This window comes from Agelaius tricolor, unplaced genomic scaffold (genome assembly GCF_023055355.1).
Source record: "Agelaius tricolor isolate 1412-34295 unplaced genomic scaffold, bAgeTri1.0.p SCAF_117, whole genome shotgun sequence".
Classification (NCBI taxonomy): Eukaryota; Metazoa; Chordata; class Aves; order Passeriformes; family Icteridae; genus Agelaius; species Agelaius tricolor.
This window is the reverse complement of record NW_027269377.1, coordinates 14,500-41,951: the sequence shown is the minus strand read 5'-3', so window position 1 is coordinate 41,951 and position 27,452 is coordinate 14,500. Positions and strand designations below refer to the sequence as shown.

At 46.2% G+C, this 27,452-nt stretch overlaps 1 protein-coding gene across 7 annotated transcripts; it reads left to right on the top strand.

Annotated features, from left to right (window-relative positions):
- The first annotated feature begins 308 nt into the window (after window positions 1–308).
- On the top strand, window positions 309–27,191 carry LOC139586424 (serine/threonine-protein kinase TAO1-like). 7 transcript variants are annotated; one of them, XM_071419767.1, is made up of 13 exons: window positions 314–549; window positions 801–954; window positions 2,612–2,683; window positions 6,899–7,000; window positions 9,255–9,300; window positions 11,407–11,503; window positions 13,772–13,885; window positions 13,977–14,068; window positions 16,242–16,338; window positions 17,259–17,340; window positions 19,169–19,249; window positions 20,652–20,813; window positions 23,093–25,737. In XM_071419767.1, exons 2-13 carry the CDS (start codon window positions 814–816, stop codon window positions 24,722–24,724), a joined length of 2,718 nt encoding a protein of 905 aa, XP_071275868.1. In that variant the 5' UTR covers window positions 314–549; window positions 801–813; the 3' UTR covers window positions 24,725–25,737. The 7 variants fall into 7 exon arrangements, with proteins under 7 accessions (XP_071275869.1, XP_071275868.1, XP_071275874.1 ...); XM_071419772.1 differs by lacking the exon at window positions 23,093–25,737 and adding an exon at window positions 26,882–27,191 and having other exon boundaries at window positions 335–549; XM_071419768.1 differs by lacking the exon at window positions 6,899–7,000 and having other exon boundaries at window positions 309–549.
- The last annotated feature ends 261 nt before the right edge of the window (window positions 27,192–27,452 follow it).

The window sequence follows — 27,452 nt, the reverse complement described above, 5'->3', positions numbered from 1 at the left end:
CCTCAGAACTCACCGAGACCTCCCGGCCCCCCCGCCGCCATCTTGCTTCTCCCTCACAACTTCCCGCCTTTCTTTCCTCCCTTTCCATCCAATCACAGCCCTTTTCTCCCCTCTTCGCCCCGCCCCTTTATTTCTCCACCAATCCTTCTCTTCCTTTCATCCCGCCCTCTTCCTCTCTCCTCCAATCCCGCTCCTCCTTTTTTCCCGCCCTTCTCTCTGATTGGCTGCCTCGTTCCCGCCCAACTCCTGGCACGCGCCCTTCCCGCCTTCATGACGTCACCGCGCATGCGCAGCCTCTTTCCTCTCCTCCCGCCGGCGCCATCTTGCCCGGGGCGCTGAGGCGGCACCGGGGGGGTTCCCCCCCCCCCCCCCCGCCTCATTTCCCGCCGCTTTTTTGAGGTGAAATTCGGCGATTTTGGGGCTTCTGAGCCTCCTCAACCTTCAGGAGGCGTCGGGGGGAGACCGGAGCCCCCCCCCGGAGCTGCAGCGGCCGGGGGGGGGCGGCCCGGGCTCCCCCAGCGCCCGCCGGGACCGGAGCTGGAGCCGCCGGTGAGGGGAGGGGGGGGCGGCCTGAGGGAAAAAGGGAATTTGGGGACGGGTCCTGAGGGGATTTTGCCTTTTTTGGCGTCTCTCGTTAAATTTAGGGTCACTTTTAGGACTCGGGGAGGGTTTTTTAAAAATTTAAGTGAGGCCCCTCATGGATTTGGGGGGTAGAAATGGGCTTGGGGGGGTGGATTTGAGGGATTTTTGTGCGGAAAAAAAAAGGGAATTTAGGGTGGATTTTGGGTTTTTTTCCTCAGTTTCACCCTTGCCATGCCGGCTCCTCGTCCCCCAGCCCGGCCCGGGAGCCTCCGGGACCCCGAAGTTGCCGAATTGTTCCTCAAAGATGATCCCGAGAAGGTTTTTGGGGAGCTGCGAGAGATCGGCCACGGCAGTTTCGGGGCTGTGTTCAGTGTGAGTGGGGAAAAGAAGCAAAATCCGCCTGAAATTTGTCCTAAAACAGCCCCAAAATCCAATCAAACGCCTCAGAATCCACCCGGAAAAGGCCAAAACTTCTAAAGTTTGACTTAGAGTATGGCAAAGTTGAAGTTAAATGCCTTAAATTGTCCTAAAATTTGTTCATGATGTCCTGAAATGCTTTCAAATCCACATAAGCATCACAAGATTTGGGCAGAATTGCCTGAATTCCCCAAAATTCACCCCAAAACTCCCGAGGTAGCCCCAAACCTTCTCAAAATCTGGATGGCAGCACCTAAAATCCCAAAAGTGCCTGAAATCCCCCCAAAAATGCCCCAAATCCCTTCAAAACTCCTTCAAAACTTCCTCAAATCCCCTAAAATCCCCAAATCTCCTCAAAACTCCCTCACAATGCCCCAGAACTCCCCCAAAATCTTCTCTAATCCCCCCAAACTCCCCCAAATCCCCCAATATTGCCCAAAATCCCCCAAATGCCCCCAAAATTGCCCCAAATCCCCCCAAAACTCCACAAAATCCCCTAAAATGGCCCCAAATCCCTTGAAAATTCCCTCCAAAGCCCCTGAAATCCCTCAACCCCCCCAAAGTCCCAAAATCTCCCTCAAAATCCCCCCAAAATCCACCAAAAACTCCCCCAAAATCCCCCAATATTGCCCCAAAAACTCCCTCAAATTTCCCCCAAAATTTCCCCAAATCCCACATAAAACTCCCCCAAAATCCCCTCAAAATCCCCCCAAAACTCCCCTAAAATTTCTCCCAAAATCCCCTCAAATCCCCCATAAAACTCCCCCAAAATCCCCCAAAATTTCCCCAAATCCCTCCAAACTCCCCCAAAATTCCAAAAATTCCCTCAAAATCCCCTAAAAATCCCCCATAAAACTCCCCAAAAATGCCCCCAAAAACTCCCTCAAAATCCCAAAAATCCCCCCAAAATCCCCCATAAAACTCCCACAAAATTCCCTAAAAATTCCCCCAAAATCCCCAAAAATCCCCTCAAATCCCCCATAAAACTTCCCCAAAATCCCAAAAATTTCCCCCAAATCTCCCCCAAAATCCCCCTCAAATCCCCCCAAAACTCCCCCAAAATCCCCAAAATTCCCCCCAAAACTCCCCCAATCCTTCCCCAAACTCTCCCCAAACCCCCAAATCCCCCAAATTTCCCCAAATTTCCCCAAATTTCCCAAATTCCCCCAAATTTCCCCAAATTTCCCCAAAATCCCAAATCTCCCCAAATTTCCCCAAACTCCCCCAAATCTCCCCAAACTCTCCCAAAATCCCCTAAAAATCCCCCATAAAACTCCCCCAAAATCCCAAACCTCCCCCAAATCTCCCCAAATTCCCCCAGATCCCCCAAATCCCCCCAAAGTCCCCCTCAAATCCCCCATAAAATTCCCCCAAATCCCAAAAACTCCCCCAAATCTCCCCCAAATCTCCCCCAAATTTCCCCAAATTCCCCCAAATTTCCCCCAAATTCCCCCCAAAATCCCCCTAAGAATCCCCATAAAACTCCCCCAAAATCCCAAAAATTCCCCCCAAAACTCCCCCAATCCTTCCCCAAACTCTCCCCAAACCCCAAATTTCCCCAAATTTCCCCAAATTTTCCCCAAATTTCCCAAATTCCCCAATCTCTCCCCAGGCCCGTGATCTGCGTTCCCAGGAGCTCGTGGCCATCAAGAAAATGTCCTACAGAGGCCGGGCCTCCAGCGAGGTGAGACCCAAATATCCCAAAAATGACCCCAAAAAATAACCCCAAAAACCTTAAAAACCCAAAGAAACCCAAAAACCCCCCAAAACTGGAAAAAAAAACCCCCAAAAATCCCCAAAAATTGGAAAAAAAAACCCCAAAAATTGGGAAAAAAGCCCCAAAAAATCCCTAAAAAAGTGGGAAAAAATCCCAAAAAATTATAAAAAATCCCCAAAACCCCCAAAATCCCCCAAAAGCCCCAGAAGTGCTGTTTTTACCCCAAAAGTGCCGTTTTCCCCCCAAACCTGGTGTTTCTTCCCCAAACCTGTTTTTACCCAAAATTGCCGTTTTTACCCCAAAAGTTCCGTTTTTCCCCAAACCTGCTGTTTTTTACCCCAAAAGTGCCATTTTTTACCCCAAAGTTCCATTTTTACCCCAAAAGTGCCGTTTTTTACCCCAAACCTGCAGTTTCATACCCCAAAAGTGCCGTTTTTACCCCAAAAGTTCCGTTTTTCCCCAAACCTGGTGTTTTTTTACCCCAAAAGTTCCATTTTTTACCCCAAAAGTGCCATTTTTCCCCAAAAGTGCCGTTTTTACCCCAAACCTGGTGCTTTTGCCCCAAAAGTTCAGTTTTTACCCCAAAAGTTCCGTTTTTACCCCAAAAGTGCCGTTTTGCCCCAAAAGTGCTGTTTTTTACCCAAAAAGTGCCATTTTTGCCCAAAAGTGCCGTTTTTACCCCAACCTGGTGTTTTTTACCCAAAAGTGCCATTTTTCCCCAAAAGTTCCGTTTTTTCCCCAAACCTGCTGTTTCATACCCCAAAAGTGCCATTTTTACCCCAAAATTGCCGTTTTTACCCCAACCTGGTGTTTTTTACCCCAAAGTGCCATTTTTCCCCAAAAGTTCCGTTTTTTCCCCAAACCTGGTGTTTTCCCCCAAAAGCGCTGTTTTTCCCCAAAAGTGGCATTTTTTACCTCAAAAGTGCCATTTTTGACCCAAAGTGCCATTTTTTTCCCCCAAAATTGCCGTTTTTTCCCAAAAGTGCTGTTTTTATCCCAAAAGTTCCGTTTTTCCCCAAACCTGGTGGTTTTTACCCCAAAAGTTCCGTTTTTACCCCAAAAGTGCCATTTTTCCCCAAAAGTGCCGTTTTTACCCCAAACCTGGTGCTTTTGCCCCAAAAGTTCCGTTTTTACCCCAAAAGTGCTGTTTTTTACCCAAACCAGGTGTTTTTACCCAAACCTGGTGGTTTTGACCCAAAAGTGCTGTTCTTACCCCAGAAGTGCTGTTTTTCCCCAAACCTGGTGTTTTTTACCCAAACCTGGTGTTTTTTACCCCAAAAGTGCCGTTTTTTACCCAAACCTGGTGTTTCATACCCCAAAAGTGCCATTTTTTCCCCCAAAAGTGCTGTTTTTACCCAAAAGTGCCGTTTTTTACCCCAAAAGTTCCGTTTTTCCCCAAACCTGGTGTTTTTTACCCCAAAAGTGCCATTTTTACCCCAAAAGTGCCATTTTTACCAAAACCTGGTGTTTTTCCCCAAAAGTGGCATTTTTTACCTCAAAAGTGCCATTTTTGACCCAAAAGTGCCGTTTTTTCCCCCAAAAGTGCCGTTTTTACCCAAAAGTGCCGTTTTTTACCCAAACCTGGTGTTTTACCCCAAACCTGGTGTTTTTTTCCCCAAAAGTGCTGGTTTTCCCCAAAAGTGCCGTTTTTACCCCAAACCTGCTGTTTCATACCCCAAAATTGCTGGTTTTCCCCCAAAATTGCCGTTTTTTCCCAAAATTGCCGTTTTTGACCCAAAAGTGCCGTTTTTTTTGCCCAAAAGTGCCGTTTTCCCCCCAAAATTGCCGTTTTTCCCAAAAGTGCCATTTTTTCCCAAACCTGCTGTTTCATACCCCAAAATTGCCATTTTTTACCCCAAAAATGCCGTTTGTTCCCAAAAGTGCCGTTCTTACCCCAAAAGTGCCGTTTTTACCCAAACCTTGTGTTTTATACCCCAAAAGTGCCATTTTTACCCAAAAATGCCATTTTCCCCCAAAAGTGCCATTTTTTCCCAAACCTGGTGTTTTTTACCCAAACCTGCTGTTTTTTACCCCAAAAGTGCCGTTTTACCCTAAAAGTGCCATTTCTACCCAAAAGTGCCGTTTTAGCCCCAAACCTGGTGGTTTTCCCCCAAACCTGCAGTTTCATACCCCAAAATTGCCGTTTTTGCCCAAAATTACCGTTTTTTTCCCAAAACTGCCGTTTTCCCCCCAAAATTACCATTTTTGCCCAAAATTGCCGTTTTTCCCAAAACTGCCGTTTTTCCCCAAATTGCCGTTTTTTTCCCCAAAATTACCGTTTTTTTCCCAAAATTGCCGTTTTTTGCCCCAAAATTGCCGTTTTTCCCCAAAGTGCCGTTTTTCCCCAAAAATGCCGTTTTTCCCAAAAGTGCCGGTTTTTCCCCCAAAATGCTGCTTTTCCCCAAAAGTGCCGTTTTTGACCCAAAAGTGCCGTTTTTTACCCCAAACCTGCAGTTTCATACCCCAAAATTGCCGTTTTTCCCCAAAAGTGCCATTTTTTCCCCCAAAATTGCCGTTTTTTTCCCAAAATTGCTGTTTTTCCCAAAATTGCTGTTTTCCCCCGAAATTGCCATTTTCCCCCAAAAGTGCCATTTTCCCCAAAAGTGCCGTTTTTTTCCCCAAACCTGGTGTTTTTTACCCCAAAAGTGCCATTTTTTCCCAAACCCTGCAGTTTCATATCCCAAAATCGCCGTTTTTCCCCAAAATGCCGTTCTTACCCCTAAAGTTCCATTTTCCCCAAAAGTGCCGTTTTTGACCCAAAAGTGCCGTTTTTTACCCAAACCTGCTGTTTCATACCCCCAAAATTGCTGTTTTTTCCCAAAATTACCGTTTTTTTCCAAAATTGCTGTTTTTCCCCCAAAATTGCCGTTTTTGCCCAAAATCGCCGTTTTTACCCAAAAATGCCGTTCTTACCCCAAAAGTACCATTTTTACCCAAACCTGCTGTTTCATACCCCAAAATTGCCGTTTTTTCCCCCAAATTGCTGTTTTTTCCCAAAATTGCCATTTTTCCCCCAAAATTGCCGTTTTTCCCCCAAAATTACCATTTTTTCCCCAAATTGCCGTTTTTTCCCCCAAAATTACCATTTTTGCCCAAAATCGCCGTTTTTCCCCCAAAATTGCCATTTTTCCCCCAAAATCGCCGTTTTTTCCCCCAAAATTGCCGTTTTTTCCCCAAATTGCCATTTTTTCCCCCAAAATTGCCGTTTTTTGCCCAAAATCGCCGTTTTTACCCAAAAATGCCGTTCTTACCCCAAAAGTACCATTTTTACCCAAACCTGCTGTTTCATACCCCAAAATTGCCGTTTTTTCCCAAAATTGCCGTTTTTCCCCCAAAATTGCCGTTTTTCCCAAAAGTGCCGTTTTTCCCCAAAATTGCCGTTTTTCCCCAAAATTGCCGTTTTTTCCCCCAAAATTGCCGTTTTTCCCAAAAGTGCCGTTTTTTCCCCAAAATTGCCGTTTTTTCCCCCAAAATTGCCGTTTTTCCCCAAAATTGCCGTTTTTCCCCAAAATGCCGTTTTTCCCCAAAATGCCGTTTTTTCCCCCAAAATTGCCGTTTTTTCCCCAAAATTGCCGTTTTTTCCCCCAAAATTGCCGTTTTTTCCCCAAAATGCCGTTTTTTGCCCAAAATGCCGTTTTTCCCCCAAAATTGCCGTTTTTTCCCAAAACTGCCGTTTTTCCCCAAAATGCCGTTTTTTCCCCCAAAATTGCCGTTTTTCCCCAAAATGCCGTTCTTACCCCAAAATTGCCGTTTTTTCCCCCAAAAGTGCCGTTTTTCCCCAAAACCTGGTGTTTTTTACCCCAAAAGTGCCGTTTTTCCCCAAAAATGCCGTTTTTCCCAAAAGTGCCGTTTTTTCCCCCAAAATGCTGCTTTTCCCCAAAAGTGCCGTTTTTGACCCAAAAGTGCCGTTTTTTACCCCAAACCTGCAGTTTCATACCCCAAAATTACCGTTTTTTTCCCAAAATTGCTGTTTTTCCCCCAAAATTGCCGTTTTTGCCCAAAATCGCCGTTTTTACCAAAAATGCCGTTCTTACCCCAAAAGTACCATTTTTACCCAAACCTGGTGTTTCATACCCCAAAATTGCCATTTTTTGACCCAAAATTGCCGTTTTTCCCCCAAAATTGCCGTTTTTCCCCCAAAATTACCATTTTTGCCCAAAACCGCCGTTTTTTGCCCCAAAGCGCTGGCAGGACATCGTGCGGGAGGTGCAGGTGCTGCAGAGGCTGAGCCACCCCAACACCGTCACCTTCAGGGGCTGCTACCTGCGCCACCACACGGCCTGGGTGAGAGCAACAGGGGGGATTTGGGGAAATTTGGGGGATTTTGGGGGAATTTGGGGATTTTGGGGTTTTGGGGGGTTGGGGGATTTTTGGGGATTTTTTGGGATTTTTTTGGGATTTTTTGGGGGTTTTTTGGGGGGTTTTTTGGGGTTTTTTTAGGGTTTTTTTCCAATTTTTTGGGGGTTTTTTTCCAATTTTTGAGGATTTTTTTGGGTTTTTATGGGATTTTTTGGGGTTTTTTTTCCAATTTTTTGAGGATTTTTGGGATTTTTTTCCAATTTTGGGGGGAATTTTTTGGGATTTTTTGGATTTTTTTGGGGTTTGGGGATTTTTGGGGACTTTTTTTGGGATTTTTTTGGGGGGTTTTTTGGGGATTTTTTGGGGATTTTTTCCGATTTTTGGAGGGTTTTTTCCAATTTTTTGAGGATTTTTTGGGGATTTTTTGGGGATTTTTTGGGGTTTTTTTCCAATTTTTGGGGTTTTTTTTGGGTTTTTTATGGGACTTTTGGGGGGTTTTTTACCAATTTTTTGAGGATTTTGGGGATTTTTTTCCAATTTTCGGGGGGAATTTTGGGGTTTTTTGGGGTTTTGGGGGTTTGGGGAATTTTTGGGGATTTTTTTGGGGGGGGTTGGGGGGTTTTTTTGGGGATTTTTGGGGTTTTTTTTCTGATTTTTGGAGGGTTTTTTCCAATTTTTTGGGGTTTTTGGGGTTTTTTGGGGATTTTTTGGGGGTTTTTTTCCAATTTTTGGGGATTTTTTGGGATTTTTGGGGTTTTTGGGGTTTGGGGGAATTTTTGGGGGTTTTTCTGGGATTTTTTAGGGGGATTTTGGGGGAATTTGGGGTTTTTGGGGAATTTTGGGGTTTGGTGATTTTGGGACTTTGGGGGGGGGGCAGTTAGGGGGATTTTTGGGATTTTTTTGCGGGGGATTTTTGGATTTTTTCCCAATTTTTGGGGGCTTTTCTGGGGGGTTTTTGGTTTTTTATTCCAATATTTTGGGGATTTTTTTCCAATTTTTGGGGGGATTTTTTGGGTTTTTTTGGGGGAATTTTGGGGTTTTTTTGCGGGGGGGGTTGGGGGATTTTTTTTCCAATTTTTTTGGGATTTTTTGGGGTTTTTTTCCAATTTTTGGGGGATTTTTGGGGCATTTTTTTCCAATTTTGGGGGGGATTTTTTGGGATTTTTTTTGGGGTTTGGGGGATTTTTGGGGATTTTTTTGGGATTTTGGGGGGGGGGGTTGGGGGATTTTTTGAGCGTTTTTTTTGGGGATTTTTTGAGGTTTTCTTTCAATTTTTGGTGGATTTTCTGGGATTTTTTGGGGGCTGCTTGGGGATTTTTTGGGGGGTTTTTGAGGGGATTTTTGGGATTTTTTTCCAATTTTGGGGGGGAATTTTTGGGGAATTTTTTGGGGTTTTTGGGATTTTTGGGGATTTTTTGGGGTTTTTTTGAGGGTTCTTTTACCAATTTTTAGGAGGTTTTGGGGCATTTTGGGGAGTTTTTTTTCTGATTTTTTGGGGATTTTTTGGGGTCTTTTTTTCTAATTTTTTGGGGGATTTTTAGGGGATTTCTGGGGGATTTTTGGGGGATTTCTGGGGTTTTTTGGAATTTTTTCGGGGGGTTTCAGGAATTTTTTTGGGATATTTTGGTTTTTTTGGGGGATTTTGGGGGCTTTGGGGTTTTTGGGGTTTGGGGAATTTTTGGGGATTTTTTGGGGATTTTTTGGGGGGATTTTTGGGATTTTCTTGGGGAAAATTTGGGGGAATTTGGGGATTTGGGTTTTTTGGAGGATTTTTGGGAATTTCTTGGGGGGCGTTTGGGGGATTTTTTGGAAGTTTTTTTGGGATTTTTTTCCAATTTTTTTGGGACTTTTTTCCAATTTTTTGGGGATTTTTGGGGGATTTTTGGGGGTTTTTTTTCCCAATTTTTTGGGGATTTTTGGGGGATTTCTTGGGGTTTTGGGGGATTTTTTGGGGATTTTTCTGGGATTTTGGAGGGATTTCTGGGGTTTTTTTTCCCAATTTTTGGGGGAATTTTGGGGGGATTTCTTGGGGCTTTTGGGGGCATTTTTGGGATTTTTTGGGGGGATTTGGGAGATTTTGGGGGGGGGGGTTGAGGGATTTTTTGGGGTTTTTTGAGGATTTTTTGGGGGATGTTTTGGGGTTTTTTTGGAGGTTTTGGGGGATTTTTGAGGGGATTTGGGGGCATTTGGGGATGTTTGGGGATTTTGGGATAAATTTGGGGCATTTTGGGCTCCTCAGCTGGCCATGGAATTCTGTGTGGGATCAGCCCTGGACCTGCTGGAAGGTGAGAATTGGGAAAATTCGGGGATTTTGGGGATTTTAGGGGAAAATTTGGGGCATTTTGGGGAATTTTGGGGGTTTTGGAGTCGAAAGGGGAATTTGGGGGGAAATTTTGGGGGTTTTAAGGGGAATTTTGGGGATTTTATGGGGAATTTTGGGGAAAATTTTGGAGATTTTAAGGGGAATTTTGGGGATTTTATGGGGAATTTTATGGGGAATTTTGGGGGAAATTTTGGGGATTTTAAGGGGAATTTTGGGGGATTTTAAGGGGATTTTTGGGGATTTTATGGGGAATTTTGGGGATTTTTGGGATATTTTAGGGGGAATTTTGGGGGGATTTAGGGGAGGTTTTATTTGAATTTAGGGGGAATTTTGGGGGGGAATTTTTAGGAGGGATTTTGGGGGAAATTTTGGGGATTTTAAGGGGGATTTTATGGGGAATTTTGGGGATATTTTAAGGGGAATTTTGGGAGATTTTGGAGGAATTTTTGGGGTAAATTTTAGGGGGAATTTTTGGGGGGGAATTTTTGGGGATTTAGGGAGAAGTTTGGGGGATTTTGGGGGATTTTATGGGGATTTTTGGGGTGTTTTATGAGGAATTTTGAGGGGGACATTTGGGGAAATTTTGAGGGATTTTTAAAGTTTATTTGGGATAATTTTGGGGTATTTTGGGTCAATTATTGGGTGAATTTTGGGGTCAATTTTTGGGGTAATTTTGGGGTATTTAGGGGTAATTTTGGGGATAACTTTGGGGTATTTTGGGGTCAAATTTTGGGGTATTTAGGGGTAATTTTGGGGGGATTTCGGGTCAATTTTTGGGATAATTTTGGAGTAATTTAGGGTCAAATTTTGGGGGATTTCTGGGGAGACTTAGGGTCAATTTTGGGGGGAATTTTGTGGGATTTAGGATCAATTTTTGGGATAGTTTTGGGGGAATTTTGTGTCAAATTTTAGGACAATTTTGGGTGAATTTTTGGGGTCTTTGGGGTGAGTTTTTGGGATAATTTTGGGGTAGTTTTTGGTGTAATTTAGGGGTGTTTGGGGGTAGTTTTTGGGGTAGTTTTGGGGTCAATTTTTGGGTGAATTTTGGTGAATTTTTGGGGTATTTTGGGTCAATTTTTTGGGTAATTTTGGGGTATTTAGGATTAATTTTTGGGGCATTTTTGGGTGAGTTTTTGGGATCATTTTGGGGTATTTAGGGGTAATTTTTAGGTTAATTTTTGGGGTAATTTTGGGGTATTTAGGGGTAATTTTGGGGTATTTAGAGAAAATTTTGGGGGTAGTTTTGGGGTATTTGGGGATAATTTTGGGCAGATTAAGAGTCAATTTTTGGGATAATTTTGGAGTAATTTAAGGTCAAATATTTGGGTATTTTTGGGGAGATTTTGGGTGAATTTTTGGGGTAACTTTGCAGTATTTTGCGTCAAGTTTTGGGATAATTTTGGGGCATTTAGGGAAAATTTTTGGGATAATTTGGGAGTAATTTTTGGGGTAATTTTGGGGTATTTTAGCCTCAATTTTTGGGATCATTTTGGGGTATTAAGGGTAAATTTTTGGGGTAAGTTTGGGGTGAATTTTTGGGGTAATTCTGGGGTATTTAGGGGTAATATTTGGGATAATTTTGGGGTATTTTGGGGTCAATTTTTGGGATAATTTTGGGGTAATTTAGAGGTAATTTTTGGGTAATTTTGGGTGAATTTCTGGGGTGGTTTTGGAGTGTTTGGGGTGAATTTTTGGTGTAATTCTGGGGTTTTTAGGGGTAATATTTGGGATAATTTTGGGGTAATATTTGGGATAATTTTGGGGTCAATTTTTGGGATAATTTTGGGGTATTTAGGGGTCAATTTTGGGTAATTTCGGGTGGATGTTTGGGGTTGCTCAGGGTCAGTTTTTGGGATAATTTTGGGATAATTTAGAGATAATTTTTGGGTAATTTTGGGTGAATTTTTGGGGTTGCTCAGGGTCAGTTTTTGGGTGAATTTTGGGATAATTTAGAGGTAATTTTGGGGTAATTTCAGGTGGATGTTTGGGGTTGCTCAGGGTCAGTTTTGGGTGCATTTTGCTGTATTTTGGTTCAATCCCCTCCCTCTCTCTCTCTGTGCCCCCCAAGCCGAGCAGGAGCCGCTGCGGGAGGAGGAGATCGGGGCCATCACCGAGGGGGCCCTGCAGGGCCTGGGCTACCTGCACGGCCTGGGGGTGATCCACAGGTGTGGGGCTGCCCCATAGATCCTGTGGGACCCATAGATCCACCCCATTGATCCTGTGGGACTCATAGATCTGCCCCATAGATCCTGTGGGACCCATAGATCCACCCCATAGATCATCCCTGACCCATAGATCCCGAATCCCTGCACGGCCTGGGGGTGATCCACAGGTGTGGGGCTGCCCCATAGATCAGCCCTGCCCCATAGATCTGCCCTATAGATCATCCCTGCCCCATAGATCCACCCCATTGATCCTATGGCACCCATAGATCCACCCCCATTGATCCCGAATCCCTGCAGGGCCTGGGGGTGATCCACAGGTGTGGGGCTGCCCCATAGATCCTGTCTGTGCCCCATAGATCTGCCCTATAGACCCATAGATCTGCCCCATAGATCCTGTGGGACCCATTGATCCACCCCATTGATCCCCTGTGCCCCATAGATCCTGTCTGACCCATAGATCCTGTATGCCCCATAGACCATCCCTGCCCCATAGATCAGCCCTGCCCCACAGATCCTGTGGGACCCATAGATCTGCCCTGTAGATCCCCTGTGCCCCACAGATCCTGAACCCCAGCCCTATTGATCATCCCTGCCCCATGGACCCTGCCCCCCAATGACCCCCACTGACCTTTGACCTCTGACCCCTCAGGGACATCAAGGCCGGGAACATCCTGAGAGCCCCTGACCCCACTGACCCCTCAATGACCCCTGACCCCTGATTGACCCTGACCCCAAATGACCCCTGTTTGACCCCACTGACCCCTGATTGACCCCTGACCTTTGCCCTTTCCCCTCTCCCAGGGACATCAAGGCCGGGAACATCCTGAGAGCCCCTGACCCCTCATTGACCTCAATGACCCCTGACCCTTCCCTATTGACCCCTCATTCACCTTGACCCCTCACTGACCCCTGACCCCACTGACCCCTCATTGACCCCTGACCCCAAATGACCCAATGACCCCTGACTGACCCCAATGACCCCTGCCCTTTCCCCTCTCACAGGGACATCAAGGCCGGGAACATCCTGAGAGCCCCCATTGACCCCTGACCCTTCCCTATTGACCCCTCAATGACTCCTGACCCCAATGACCCCTGTTTGACCCCTCTGACCCCTGATTGACCCTGACCCCAAATGACCCCCCAATGACCCCAATGACCCCTGATTGCCCTTTGCCCTTTAACAGGGACATCAAGGCCGGGAACATCCTGAGAGCCCCTGACCCCTCAATGACCTCAATGACTCCTGACCCCTGATTGACCCCGACCCCAAATGACCCCTCAGTGACCCCAATGACCCCAGTGACCCCTGATTGACCCCAATGACCCCTGATTGACCTTTGCCCTTTGCAGGGACATCAAGGCCGGGAACATCCTGAGAGCCCCTGACCCCTCAATGACCTCAATGACTCCTGACCCCTGATTGACCCTGACCCCAAATGACCTCTCAATGACCCCAATGACCCCAAATGACCCCTGATTGCCCTTTCCCCTCTAACAGGGACATCAAGGCCGGGAACATCCTGAGAGCCCCTGACCCCAATGACCCCCATTGATCCTGACCCCTCCCAGCCCCTCTGACCCCAATGACCCCTGACCCCTGATTGACCTTTGCCCTTTGCCCTTTGCCCTTTAACAGGGACATCAAGGCCGGGAACATCCTGAGAGCCCCTGACCCCACTGACCCCTCAATGACCCCTGACCCCTGATTGACCCTGACCCCAAGTGACCCCTGTTTGACCCCACTGACCCCAAATGACCCCTGCCCTTTGCCCTTTCCCCTTTAACAGGGACATCAAGGCCAGGAACATCCTGAGAGCCCCTGACCCCTCAATGACCTCAATGACTCCTGACCCCTGATTGACCCTGACCCCAAATGACCCCTCAATGACCCCACTGACCCCAAATGACCCCAGATTGCCCTTTGCCCTTTAACAGGGACATCAAGGCTGGGAACATCCTGAGAGCCCCCATTGACCCCTGATCCCTCATTGACCCTGACCCCTCCCTATTGACCCCTCATTAACCCTGACCCCAAATGACCCCTGATTGACCCCAAATGACCCCTGATTGACCCCAATGACCCCAGTTTGACCCCAATGACCCCAGATTGCCCTTTGCCCTTTGCAGGGACATCAAGGCCGGGAACATCCTGAGAGCCCCTGACCCCTCAATGACCTCAATGACCCCTGACCCCTGATTGACCCTGACCCCAAATGACCTCTCAATGACCCCAAATGACCCCTGACCTTTGCCCTTTGCCCTTTGCAGGGACATCAAGGCCGGGAACATCCTGCTGTGCTGCCCGGGCCGGGTCAAGCTGGGCGATTTTGGCTCGGCCGCCGTGGCCACCCCGGCCAATTCCTTGGTGGGGACCCCGTACTGGTGAGGGGGGGGAGGGGCTGGGGGTGTCCCCAGTGGTGGGGGAGGGGTCCCGGTGACCCCGGGCTGACCTTTGACCCCGCCCCGCCCCCAGGATGGCGCCCGAGGTGATCCTGGCCATGGACGAGGGCATCTACGATGGGAGGGCGGACGTTTGGTCCCTGGGCATCACCTGCATCGAGCTGGGTACGAAATGGGGCAAAAATGGGGGGTTTTGGGGAATTTGGGGGTTTTTGGGATTTTTGGGGATTTTTTAGGGGTTTTTTGGGGATTTTTTTGGGGGTTTTTTGGGATTTTTTGGGGGTTTTTTGGTGATTTTTAGGGGTTTTTCTGGGATTTTTCGGAGGGTTTTTTGGGATTTTTAGGGGTTTTTTGGGGATTTTTTGGGATTTTTTGGAGGATTTTTGGGATTTTTTTGGGGGTTTCTGGGGGTTTCTGGGGGATTCTTGAGGTTTTTGGGGGGATTTTTTGGGGTTTTTTGGGATTTTTTGGGGGTTTTTTTGGGTGATTTTTGGGATTTTTTCGGGTTTTTTTGGGGGATTTTTGGGGTTTTTTGGGGGGATTTTTTGGGGTTTTTTTGAGGTTTTTTGGGGGATTTTCTGGGATTTTTTGGGTGATTTTTTGGCAATTTTTTGAGGATTTTTTGGCGATTTTTAGGGGTTTTTTGGGGGGATTTTTGGGATTTTTTTTGGGTTTTTTCGGGGTTTTTTCGGGGTTTTCTCGTGATTTTCGGGGCATTTTGGGGGGGATTTTTGGGATGTTTCTGGTCCCTGGGCATCACCTGCACCGAGCTGGGTACGAATTGGGGCAAAAATGGGGGTTTTTGGGGAATTTGGGGGTTTTTGGGATTTTTGGGGTTTTGGTTTTTTTGGGATTTTTTGGGGGTTTTTTGGAAAGTTTTAGGGGATTTTTTGGAGGATTTTTGGGGTTTTTCTGGGTGATTTTTGGGGCTTTTTTTCGATGATTTTTGGGGATTTTTTTGGTGTTTTCTGGGGGATTTTCGGGTTTTTTTGGGGTTTTTTTTGGAATTTTTTTGGTGATTTTTTAGGGGGATTTTTGGGGGTTTTGGGGGGTTTTTTCGGGGTTTTCTGGGCAATTTTGGGGTTTTTTTCGGGGTTTTTTGCGGATTTTTTTGGCGATTTTTGGGAGGGTTTTTGGTGATTTTTGGGGGATTTTTGGGATGTTTTCGGGAATTTTTGGTGATTTTTTGGCGATTTTTTGGGGGTTTTTTTGGTGATTTTTTGGGGATTGTTGGGGGTTGTCTGGGGGATTTTGGGGGATTTTTAGGGGATTTTTTGGCGATTTTGGGGGATTTTTTGGCTTTTTTTGGGTGATTTTTGGGGATTTTTTAGGGTTTTTTGGGGATTTTTTTTGGCGATTTTTGGGGGGTTTTGACGTTTGTGGTCCCTGGGCATCACCTGCATCGAGCTGGGTACGAATGGGGGGGATTGGGAGGTTTTGGGGTTTTTTGGGTGATTTTTGGGTTTTTTTAGGATGTTTTGGGGATTTTTTTGGGAATTTTTGGGGGGTTTTTTGGTGATTTTTGGGGATTTTTTGGGGTTTTTTTGGTGATTTCTTGGGGATTTTTGATGATTTTTTGGGGGGGATTTTTGGGGGTTTTCTGGGGGTTTTTTTTTGGGGATATTTTCGGGATTTTTGGGGGTTTTTTTGGGATTTTTTTGGCGATTTTTGGGGGGTTTCTGGAGGGGATTTTTAGGATGTTTGGGGTCCCTGGGCATCACCTGCATCGAGCTGGGTAAAACTGGGAGGGGCTCCAGGGGGTTTGGGGTTTTTAGGGACTGAATTTTGGGGTGAATTTGGGGTTTTTAGGGCCCGAATTTTGGGGTAAGTTCCGAGGTTTTCGGGAATGAATTTTGCACTTTTCGGGACTGAGTTTTGGGGTGAATTTGGGGTTTTTAAGGATGGAATTTTGGGGTGAATTTGGGGTTTTTAGTGCCTGAATTTTGGGGTGAGTTTGGGGTTTTTAGGGACTGAATTTTGGGGTGAATTTGGGGTTTTTAGGGCCCGAATTTTGGGGTAAATTCCGAGTTTTTTGGGAATGAATTTTGCACTTTTCGGGACTGAGTTTTGGGGTGAGTTTGGGGTTTTTAGGGACGGAATTTTGGGGTGAATTTGGGATTTTTAGTGCCTGAATTTTGGGGTGAGTTTGGGATTTTCAAGGCCTGAATTTTGGGGTGAATTTGGGGTTTTTAGGGACTGAATTTGGGGTGAATTTGGGGTTTTTAGGGCCTGAATTTTGGGGTGAATTTGGGGTTTTCAGGGACTGAATTTGGGGTGAATTTGGGGTTTTTAGGGACGGAATTTTGGGGTGAATTTGGGGTTTTTTTGTGCCCCACAGCTGAGCGGAGGCCGCCCCTGTTCCAGCTGAACGCGATGAGCGCCCTGTACCACATTGCACAGAGAGAGCCCCCGGGGCTGAAACACCCCAGGGAATGGTCAGTGCTGCCCCATAGATCCTGTGTGCCCCATAGATCCTGAATTCCTGCCCCATAGATCCATCCTGCCCCATAGATTTACCCTATAGACCATCCCTGCCCCATAGCTCCCTGTACCACATTGCACAGAGAGAACCCCCGGGGCTGAAACACCCCAGGGAATGGTCAGTGCTGCCCCATAGATCCTGAATTCCTGCCCCATAGATCATCCCTGTGTGCCCCATAGATCCTGAATTCCTGCCCCATAGCGCCCTGTACCACATTGCACAGAGAGAACCCCCGGGGCTGAAACACCCCAGGGAATGGTCAGTGCTGCCCCATAGATCCACCCCATAGATCATCCCTGTGTGCCCCATAGATCCACCCCATAGATCCACCCCATAGATCCTGTGTGCCCCATAGATCTTGAATTCCTGCCCCATAGATCATCCCTGCCCCATAGATCCTGTGTGCCCCATAGATTTACCCCATAGATCCATCCCTGCCCCATAGATCCACCCCATCGTGACCCCAGCCCCACACTTTGTGTCCCTGCCCCACATTTTGGGCTCCCAGCCCCACCTTTTGGTTCCCAGCCCCACATTTTGGGATCCCAGCCCCACATTTGGGTTCCCAGCCCCACACTTTGTATCCCAGCCCCACATTTTGGGCTCCCAGCCCCACCTTTTGGTTCCCAGCCCCACATTTTGGGGTCCCAGCCCCACATTTTGGGGTCCCTGCCCCACATTTGGGGTCCCTGCCCCACATTTTATTTCCCAGCCCCACATTTGGGGGTCCCAGCCCCACATTTTGGGGTCCCAGCCCCACATTTTGGGTCCCTGCCCCACATTTGGGGTCCCTGCCCCACATTTTATTTCCCAGCCCCACATTTTGGGGTCCCAGCCCCACATTTGGGGTCCCTGCCCCACATCTGCCCCCAGGTCCCAGCAGTTTCAGGATTTCGTCTCTCGGTGTCTCCGGAAGCTTCCGCAGGAACGGCCCCGGGCGCGGGAGCTGCTGCAGGTGGGGCCTCACACAGACCCAAAATAGCCCAAAATAACCCCAAAAATACCCCAAAAATACCCTAAAAATAACCCAAAATACACAAAAAATACCCCCCAAAAATACCCCCTCAAAATAACCCAAAAATACCCCAAAAATTACCCCAAAAATACCCCCAAAATATAACTCAAAAATACCCCAAAATACCCAAAAATAACCCAAAATTACCCCAAAAATATCCTAAAAATACCCCCAAAATACCCCCCAAAAATAACCCAAAAATACCCCAAAATATACCCTAAAAATACCTCAAAAAATAACCCAAAATATCCAAAAAAAGACCCTAAAAATACCCCCAAAATACCCCAAAATAACCCAAAAATACCCCCAGAAATACCCTAAAAATACACCCAAAATACCCCACAAAATACCCCAAAAATACCCAAAAAACCAAACAAAGCAAAAACCCCAAAAAATCGAATCACCCAAAAAACCCCAAAATGACCCCAAATCAACCAAAAATGTTTTTAAATGACCCAAAATTGAGGGGATTTGGGGGATTTTGGTGATTTTGGGGTAATTTTGGGCATTTTTGAGGTGATTTTGACAGAGTTTGAGGTGATTTTGGGGTGATTTTGGGCCAATTTTGGTGTAATTTTGGCCAATTTGGGGGCAATTTTGGTTGATTCTGGCTGGTTTTGGGTTCATTTTGGGGTAATTTTGGCTGATTTTGGTGTAATTTTTGGTTGATTTTGGTGTGATTTTGGGGTAATTTTGGCCAATTTTGGGTTGAATTTTGGGGTGATTTTATCCATTTTGGTGTAATTTTTGTTTGATTTTGTGTAATTTTGTCCATTTTGGGGTGATTTTGGTTGATTTTGGTGTAATTTTTGTTTGATTTTGGCTGATTTGGGGGTAATTTTGGGGTAATTTTGGCTGATTTTGTCCATTTTGGGTTAATTTTGTCCATTTTGGTGTAATTTTGGGTGATTTTGGGGTGATTTTGGGGTGATTTTGGGTGATTTTGGGTGATTTTGTCCATTTTGGTGTGATTTTGTCCATTTTGGGTTAATTTTGGCTGATTTTTGTCCATTTTGGGTTCATTTTGTCCATTTTGGGTTAATTTTGGCTGATTTTTGTCCATTTTGGGTTCATTTTGTCCATTTTGGTGTAATTTTGGGTGATTTTTGTCCATTTTGGGTTCATTTTGTCCATTTTGTTGTAATTTTGGGTTCATTTTGGCTGATTTTTGTCCATTTTGGGTTCATTTTGTCCATTTTGGGTTCATTTTGGGTTCATTTTGGCTGATTTTTGTCCATTTTGTTGTAATTTTGGGTTCATTTTGGGTTCATTTTGTCCATTTTGGGTTCATTTTGGGGTAATTTTGGCTGATTTTTGTCCATTTTGGGTTCATTTTGGGTTCATTTTGTCCATTTTGGGTTCATTTTGGGTTAATTTTGTGTGATTTTTGTCCATTTTGGGTTCATTTTGTCCATTTTGGGTTCATTTTGGGTTCATTTTGGCTGATTTTTTGACCATTTTGGGTTCATTTTGGGTTCATTTTGTCCATTTTGGGTTCATTTTGGGTTCATTTTGTGTCCATTTTGGGTTCATTTTGTGTGATTTTTGTCCATTTTGGGTTCATTTTGTCCATTTTGGGTTCATTTTGGGTTAATTTTGTCCATTCTGGTGTAATTTTGGGTTGATTTTGTCCATTTTTGTCCATTTTGGGTTCATTTTGTCCATTTTGGGTTCATTTTGTCCATTTTGGGTTCATTTTGGGGTAATTTTGTGTCCATTTTGGGTTCATTTTGTGTGATTTTTGTCCATTTCCCCGTTGTGTTCCCAGCACCCGTTCCTGGCCCTGCAGCGCCCCCCAGGGGTGGTCCCGGAGCTGCTGCGCAGAACCAAAATGGCCGCCAGGGAAACGGTGAGTGCGGCCGGGAGGGACCAGTACGGACCAGTATAAACCAGTATGGACCAGTAGGGACCAATAGGGACCAGTATAAACCAGTAGGGACCAGTAGGGACCAGTATGGACCAGTAGGGACCAATAGGGACCAGTAGGGACCAATAGGGACCAGTATAGAGCAGTATAAAACAATATAAACCAGTTTGTCCAGGGACCAGTATAAACCAGTATAAACCAGTAGGGACCACTATAGAGCAGTATGGACCAGTAGGGACCAGTATGGGCCAGTAGGGACCAGTATAAACCAGTAGGGACCAGTAGGGACCAATAGGGACCAGTATAAACCAGTATGGACTAGTATAGAGCAGTATGGACCAGTATAAACCAATATAGACCAGTATAGAGCAGTATGGGCCAGTATAGGGCAGTAGGGACCAGTATAGACCAGTATAAACCAATACAAACAAGTAGGGACCAGTAGGGACCAGTAGAGGGCAGTAGGGACCAGTAGAGGGCAGTAGGGACCAGTATAAACCAGTAGGGACCAGTAGGGACCAGCAGGGACCAGTATAAACCAGTAGGGACCAGTAGGGACCAGTATAAACCAATACAAACAAGTATGGACCAATAGGGACCAGTAGGGGCCAGTATAGGTCAGGATAGAGCAGTATGGGCCAATACAAACCAGTATAAACCAGTATGGACCAGGAGGGACCAGTATGGGCCAGTACAGACCAGTATAGAGCAGTATGGGCCAGGATGGAGCAGTAGGGACCAGTAGGGTCCAGTATAAAACAATATAGACCAGTATGGACCAGTAGGAACCAGTATGGGCCAGTACGGACCAGTACGGACCAGTATAAACCCTTCCCAGTTTGCTCCCAGTTCATTCCCAGTCCCTCCCAGTTGATCCCAATCCCTCCCAGTTCCATCCCAGTCCATCCCAGTCCATCCCAATCCCCTCCCAGTCCCTCCCAGTATAATCCAATCCCCTCCCAGTTCCATCCCAGTCCCTCCCAGTCCCTCCCCAGTCCATCCCAGTCCCTCCCAGTCCATCCCAGTCCCTCCCCAGTCCATCCCAGTCCCTCCCAGTATAATCCAATCCCCTCCCAGTCCATTCCCAGTCCCTCCCAGTTTATCCCAGTCCTTCCCAGTCCCTCCCAGTCCATCCCAGTCCCTCCCAGTCCATTCCCAATCCCCTCCCAATCCCTCCCAGTTTATCCCAGTTCATTCCCAGTATATCCCAGTTTGTCCCCGTCCCTCCCAGTCCCTCCCAGTTTATCCCAGTCCCTCCCAGTTCATTCCCAATCCCCTCCCAGTCCCATCCCAGTCCCTCCCAGTCCATCCCAGTCCATCCCAATCCCCTCCCAGTCCCTCCCAGTTTATCCCAGTCTGACCCCTCCCCCCCGTGTCCCCCCAGGCAGGGCCCAGCCCCTCCCCCAGCGTTCCCAGTTCTCCCAGTTTGTCCAGCGAGGCCCCCAGTGACCCCCCCAGTGACCCCCCCAGTGACCCCCCCAGCCCGGGGGACCCCGAGGACGACGCCGAGGGGGGAGGGGAGGGACCCCCCGGGACCCCCCCGCAGGTGAGGCCGAGAATCGGGGCCAAATCCGGGGATTTCGGGCAAAATTCGGGATTTTATTTTCAATTTTTATTATTTTTGGGGGGGATTTCGGGCAAAATTCGGGATTTTATTTTCATTTTTTTTGTTATTTTTGAGGGGGGAATTTGGGGAAAATTCGGGGATTTTTTTGAGAAATCTGAGGGGGGAAAAAAATTGGGGATTTTGGGAGGAATTTGGGAATTTTTGAGAGGAAATTGAGGAATTTGGGGGAAAAATTTGGGGAAATTGGAAAATTTGGAAGTTTGGGGAATTTTGGGAAACTTCAGGCAATTCCGGGGGAAATTTTAGGGAATTTGGGGGTTTTGTTTCCGGCAGAATTTGGGGGGAAATTGGTGGATTTCGGGGAATTTTGGGGAAAATTCAGGAAATTTTGGTGAAATTTGGGAGAAATTTGGGAATTTTGGGGGATGTTTTGAATTTCAGGAGAATTTTGGGGAGGAATTTTTGGTGAAATTTGGAGGGAATTTTGGGAGGAATTTTGAGGGAGAATTTTGGGAAAAATTTGGGGATTTTAGGGGGAATTTTCAGGGGTTTTGGGGAGGAATTTTGGGGAAAATTCGGGAATATTTTGTGAAATGGGGGAGAAATCTGAGGGGAAAAAAAATTGGGGATTTTGAGAGGAATTTGGGGATTTTTGAGGGGAAATTGAGGAATTTTTTTGCGAAATTTGGGGAATTTTGGGAAACTTCAGGCAATTTTGGGGGAAATTTTAGGGGATTTTGTGGTTTTTGTTTCTGGCGGAATATGGGGGAAAATTTCAGAATTTTGGGGAAATTGGTGGATTTTGGGGAAATTTGGGGGAATTTTGGGGAAAATTTGGGAATTTTGGGAGAAATTTGTGAGAAATTTGGGGATTTGGGAATTTTGGGTGATGTTTTGAATTTCAGGGGAATTTTGAGGGGAAATTTGGGAATTTTTGGTGAAATTTGGAGGGAATTTGGGGAGGAATTTTGAGGGGGAATTTGGGGAGGAATTTGGGAATTTTGAGAAAAATTTGGGGATTTTAGGGGGAATTTTCAGGGCTTTTGGGGAGGAATTTTGGGGAAAATTTGGGAATTTTTGAGAGGAACTTGGGAATTTGGTGGGGAGAATTTGGAGAATTTTTAGGGGAATGATTGGGGGCAATTTTGGGAAAATTTTGGAATTTTTGGGAGAATTTTGGGGATTTGGGGGGAATTTTCAGGGGTTTTAAGGGCAGTTTGGGGGGAATTGTGGTGAATTTTGGGAGAAATTTGGGGAATTTTTGGGGAATTTTTTTTTGAGTTTGGGGAAATTTTGGGGAGAAATTTGGGAATTGGAATTTTGAGGGAGTTGGGGGGAATTTTTGGAGAAATTTGGAAATATGGGAGGAGTTTTTTGGGGGGAATTTTTGGGTGGGAATTTTGGAAGTTTTCATGGATTTGGGAGGAATTTGGGTGGAATTTGGGGGGATTTGGGCTCCTTCATTCTGGGGTCACCTTTCCCTCCCCTTTCCCTCCCAAAAATCCCCTCAGGGTCCCCAAAATCTTTTCAGGGAATTTTATCCCATTTTTAATCCCATTTTTCTCTCAAAAACTTTGAATTTTGTCCTAAAAATTCTTTAAAATTGCATTTTAACCCACTTTTCTCCTCACAAACAGCCCCATTTTTCCCATTTTTGCCATTTTTCACTCAAAAAACGAATTTTTATTCCCTTTTCCCCCTCACAAATGGCGCCATTTTGTTTCCTTGGTGCTGATTTCTTTCTCCTTCCCCTTTTTCCCATTTTTTACCATTTTCCTCTCATTTTCCCTCATTTTCCCTGACCTTTCCCCATTTTTTCCATTTCCCTCTCATTTTCCCTACTTCCCTCATTTTTCCCTATTTTTTGCCATTTCCCCTCATTTTTCTCCCTTCATTTTTTCATATTTTCCCCCCTTTTCCCCCTCATTTTTTTTTTCATTTTTCATTTCATTTTTTCCCATTTCCCCTCATTTTTTTTCTTGGTTTTCTCCCTATTTTTCCCCGCATTTTTTTGGATTTTCTCTCATTTTTTCCCATTATCCCCTCACTCCCTCATTTTTCCCATTTTTTCACATTTTTCCTCTAATTTTTTCCCATTTTCCCCTCAATTTTTTTCTTTTTTTTCCCACCATTTTCCCCCTCATTATTTGGAATTTCCCCTCATTTTTCCCCTCATTTTTCCCATTTCCCCTCATTCCCTCATTTTTCCTTGGTTTTTTCCCATTTTCCCCTCATTTTTCCCCATTTTCTCTCCTCAGGACGACGCCATTTCCGCCATCTTGTCCCCTCAGGCCGCCATTTTGTCTCCCCCAGACACCCAAAACTCCTCAACTTTACCCACCCCAAACCCCCTTTTTTCCCCCCCAAATCCCCTTTTTTCCCCCCAAAACCTCATTTCCTCCACCCAAACCCTCATTTCCTGCACCCAAAATCCCGATTTTTCCACCCAAAACCCCCTTTTATCCCCCTCACCCCCCTCCGCCGCCATTTTCCCTCCCCCTTCCCCTCAGGCTGACATTTCGTCTTCACCTCCTCAAAACACCAATTTACCCTTTTCTGACCCAAATTTACCCCCTGAAAACACAAATTTATCCCCTCAAACCACAATTTCACCCCATAAAAACACCATTTTATCCTCCCCAGACCCAAATTTCCCCTCACAAAATGCCATTTTACCTCTGAATGCATCACCTCCACCGGCGGCCATTTTGTCCCACCCCACTGACGTTTTACCGTCCCAAAATCCCACTTGTTCCCCTGAAAAGTTCACTTTTTCTCCCCAAAACCCCATTTTATCCCCCCCAGACCCAAATCTCCCCTCAGAAAACACCATTTTACCGCCCCCAGACCCAAATCCCCCCTCCCCAAACCCCCCTTTCCCTCAGGCCGCCATTTTCTCCCCTCAGGCCGCCATCTTGTCTTCCCCCACCCCCTCCATTTTCCCGCCCAAAACCGCCATTTTTTCCCCCAAAACCCCCATTTTTTCCCCCAAAACCCCCATTCCCCCCTCAAAAACCCCCATTTCCCGCCACCACCCTCCCTTTTACCCCCCTCCCACCCCTCGCCGCGCCACCATCCCCGTCCCCACGCCCTCCCTCCTCCCCCACCTCCTCTGCTCCCTCCTGGCCTTCACCGCCGCCCTCCACCCCTCACCCCCCTCCCTCCTCCTCCTCCTGGTCGCACTTTGGGCTCAAAAACGGCGATTTCGGGGTTTTCTCTCCGCTCTGGAGTGCGGCGCCACCGGGCTGGCGCTGGCCCACGCCCTCCTCCCCCTCCGCCCTCACCTCGGGGGTCCCTCCTCGGCCGCCTCGGCCTTGGCGGCCATTTTGGGCCTGGCCTCCATTTTAGGCCTCAGCGCTCGGCGCCGCCGCCTTTACGTGCCCGTGGTGGTTTTGGCCGCCCAACTTTGGTTTTCCCCGTGGTTGTTTTTACCTCTTTACGTCCTGGGCGAGCTCTCCCGAGGCGGTCGTGCCCATCGTTGGTGGCTCCGGGCCCTTTTGGGGTTGCCCCCTCCTCTTTTCCGCGCGTTTTCCCGCTTGGGTTTGGCCTCCGAGCGAGGCCTTTTCGCTTTTTTCCCCAAAACCAACAAAATGAGGTTCAGGAGTCGCCTCCCCGTGCCCCAAAAACGCTCTCGGGGTGGGGCTTCCTCCTCCTCCAGGTTTTCCAGGAGGTTTTTGGGAGTTGTTGATAAATTTGGGAGGATTTTGGGGCGTTTTTTCGGGAGGTTTTGGGGCTTTTTGAAGGGCGGGAAAGCCGCCCCTCCCCCACCCAGCCGCATCCCCCGCCCCGCCCCCCGGCCCCTCCCCCCACCCCCCAAAAAGGGACCCCAAAGTCGGGGGGGGCCCCTCCCCCACCCCGCCCCTCCCCCACCCCGCAGGCCCTGGAGGTGATGGGGGGAGGGGAGGGGGGGGAGGGGCGGCCGGACACTACGGGACCCCCAAAAATTCCAAAATTGGGAGAGGTTTTGGGGTTAAAATTGCAAATTTGGGGTCAAAACCCCCCAAAATCTCAAAATTCCCAAATTTGGGGGAGGTCTTGGGGTCGAAAGGCAAAAAAGTCCCGAAATTTGGGGTCAAAAAAACCCCAAAAGTACCAAAATTTTGGGACGGTTTTGGGGCCAAAAGCAAAAATTTGGGGCGAAAATCCTCAAAAATTCCAATTTTGGGGATGGTTGTGGGGTTACAATCACAAATTTGGGGTCAAAAAGCCCAAAATCCCCAAATTTGGGGACAATTTTGGGGTCAAAATCCCAAAAAAGGCAAAAAAATCCCAAAAATTTGGGATCAAAAAGCCAAAAATTTTCAACATTTTGGGGCCAAAAATCCCAGATTTTGGGGGGGATTTTGGGGTAAAAAAGCCCAAAAATCTCAAATTTGGGGGAGATTTTTTGGTCAGAACCAAAAGTTTGGGGTCAAAATCCCCAAAAAGCCCCAAAATCCACAAAACTTAGGGGAGATTTTGGGGCCAAAAGCACAAATTTGGGATCAAAACCCCCCCTCCCAAAAAATCCCAAAATTTGGGATCAAAACCCCTCCAAACAGCCCCAAAATCCCCAAAATTTGGGTTCAAAAATCCCAAAAAACACAAAATTTGGGGTTTGGACCCCCAAATTTGGGATTTTCCCAATTTTTTGAGATTTTCCCCCAAACTTTTGGGGTCCCTCCTTTTTTCCCGTATTTATTTTCCCAGAGGGGTCCCCAAAATTCCATTTTTGGGGGGAAGGGGCGGCACTTTTGGGTCATTTTGGGGTTTTTTCCTCTTTTTTCCTTTTTTTTTTTTAATTTGGGATTTTTTTCTGTTGAATTTTCGTTATTTTTGGTTTTTTGGGTTTGCTTTCTTTGGTTTCGTTGTCGTTTTCTTTGGAATTAATTTTATTTAAAATATAATTATTTAAAACATCCCAGTTTTCCTCTTTTCTGTTGCTTTTTGGGGTCGTTTTGGGTGGGAAAAGAATTCTGGGTGGAAAAAATGGAAATTTGGGACAAAAAACTGGAAATTTGGGGGGTTGAAATTGAAATTTTGGGGGGAAAAATAATTTATGTGGGAAAAAATGGAAATTTAGGGGGGAATTGGAAATCTTGGAGGGAAAAAAGAACTTTGGGTGGAGAAATGGAAATTTTTGGGCTAAAAATTGAAATTTGGGTGATAAAAAATGGAAATTCGGGAGGGAAAATTGAAATTTTAGGGGGGAAAATGGAATTTTGAGGTTTTGCGACCCTCAAAGGAAAATTTAGAAATTTGGGGATTTTTTTAGTGGGAATTTTGGGGGTTTTTGGTTGAAATTTGGGGGTTTTGTTGGAATTTTGGGGTCGTTTCAGGTAAAATTTGTGATTTTTGGTGGATTTTGGGTGAAATTTCCGGAGTTTTTTGGTTGGATATTTTGGGGGGGTTGGGTGGAATTCAGGGATTTTTTTGGGTGAAATTTCTGTGGTTTTTGAGTGGAATTTTGGGGGAAGAATTTGGGGGGTTTTGGTGGAATTTGTATTTTTTTTAATGGAATTTTTTGGGGTTTTTTTGTTGATTTTGGGGGTTTTTTTGGTTGCATTTTGAGTTTTTTGTTGGATTTTGCGGGGGGTTGCTGCAATTTGGGTTTTTTGGGTGGAATTTGGTTTTTCTTTTTTGGATTTTTTGGGGTTTGAGGTGAATTATGGGGGGTTTTGGTTGGAAATTTGGGTCATTTTGGGTGGATTTTGGAGGTTTTTGGGTGAAATTTGATTTGGTTTTGGTTGCCATTTTTGGATTTTTTGGGTGAAATTTTATTGTTTTGGGGGTGAAATTAAGTTTTTTTTAATTGGAATTTTGGATGGATTTTGGTTTTTTGGGGTGAAATTTTGGATTTTTGGGCTTTAGTTTGGTTTTTCTTTATTGTATTTTGGGTATTTTTGAGTTGATTTTTATTTTCTTGGGGTAGAATTTGAAATTTCTGGGTGGATTTTTGGATTTTTTGTTTGATTTTGGTTTTTCGGGTGGAATTTGGGTTTTTTTGGGGTTCATTTTGGGTTATTTTTATTGGATTTCGGGGCTCCCTCCCCGTTTTCCCCCCCCAGGTTCCGGAGCGGCCGCGGGCGGAACGTTCTGGAAAGATCCCGAAATTCCCGGAGCTCGTCTGGGCCCAATTCCCCAAATTTCCCATTTTCTGACCGGGGGGGGACCCAAAATCCCCCAATTTTACCCCAAAATTTGGGATTTTCCTGAGGGGAAAACCCCAAAAACGCCAAAAATTGGGGGAAAAAATCCCCAAAATTTTAACTTGTGAGGAAAAATCGGCTCCCAACCCCCCTTTCCCCGCCTCTAATTAAACGGAGGCGTTAATTAAACTCATTAATGATATTAATAAACAGGACGCTGGTGACGTCATTGGCTCCGCCCACTTTGTGCTATTTAGCGTTAATTAAGGGTTCGTTAAGGGGTTAATTAAAGGGAAACCGAGTCAAGAGGGCGCGGGAGGGGGCGGGGAATCGTTAATGACCCCCGCGGTTCCTAATTAACGCGCTATTAATTATTAATTGCCGTAATTACCGCGCTAGTAACGCGGCACTTCCGCGTTGCCGCGGCAACTGGAGGGGGCGTGGCTTAAAGCGGAAGCGTGCGGCGTTAAGAGAACGGCGCTGATTGGCT

What these genes read in the sequence shown, in the direction of transcription:
- LOC139586424 (XM_071419767.1), top strand. Translation starts at nt 814, where the DNA reads ATGCCGGCTCCTCGTCCCCCAGCCCGGCCCGGGAGCCTCCGGGACCCC. An exon ending in GGCCTGGGGGTGATCCACAG is followed by an intron (nt 11,504 to 13,771) that starts GTGTGGGGCTGC and finishes TGCCCTTTGCAG; the next exon opens with GGACATCAAGGCCGGGAACA. An exon ending in AAATGGCCGCCAGGGAAACG is followed by an intron (nt 19,250 to 20,651) that starts GTGAGTGCGGCC and finishes GTGTCCCCCCAG; the next exon opens with GCAGGGCCCAGCCCCTCCCC.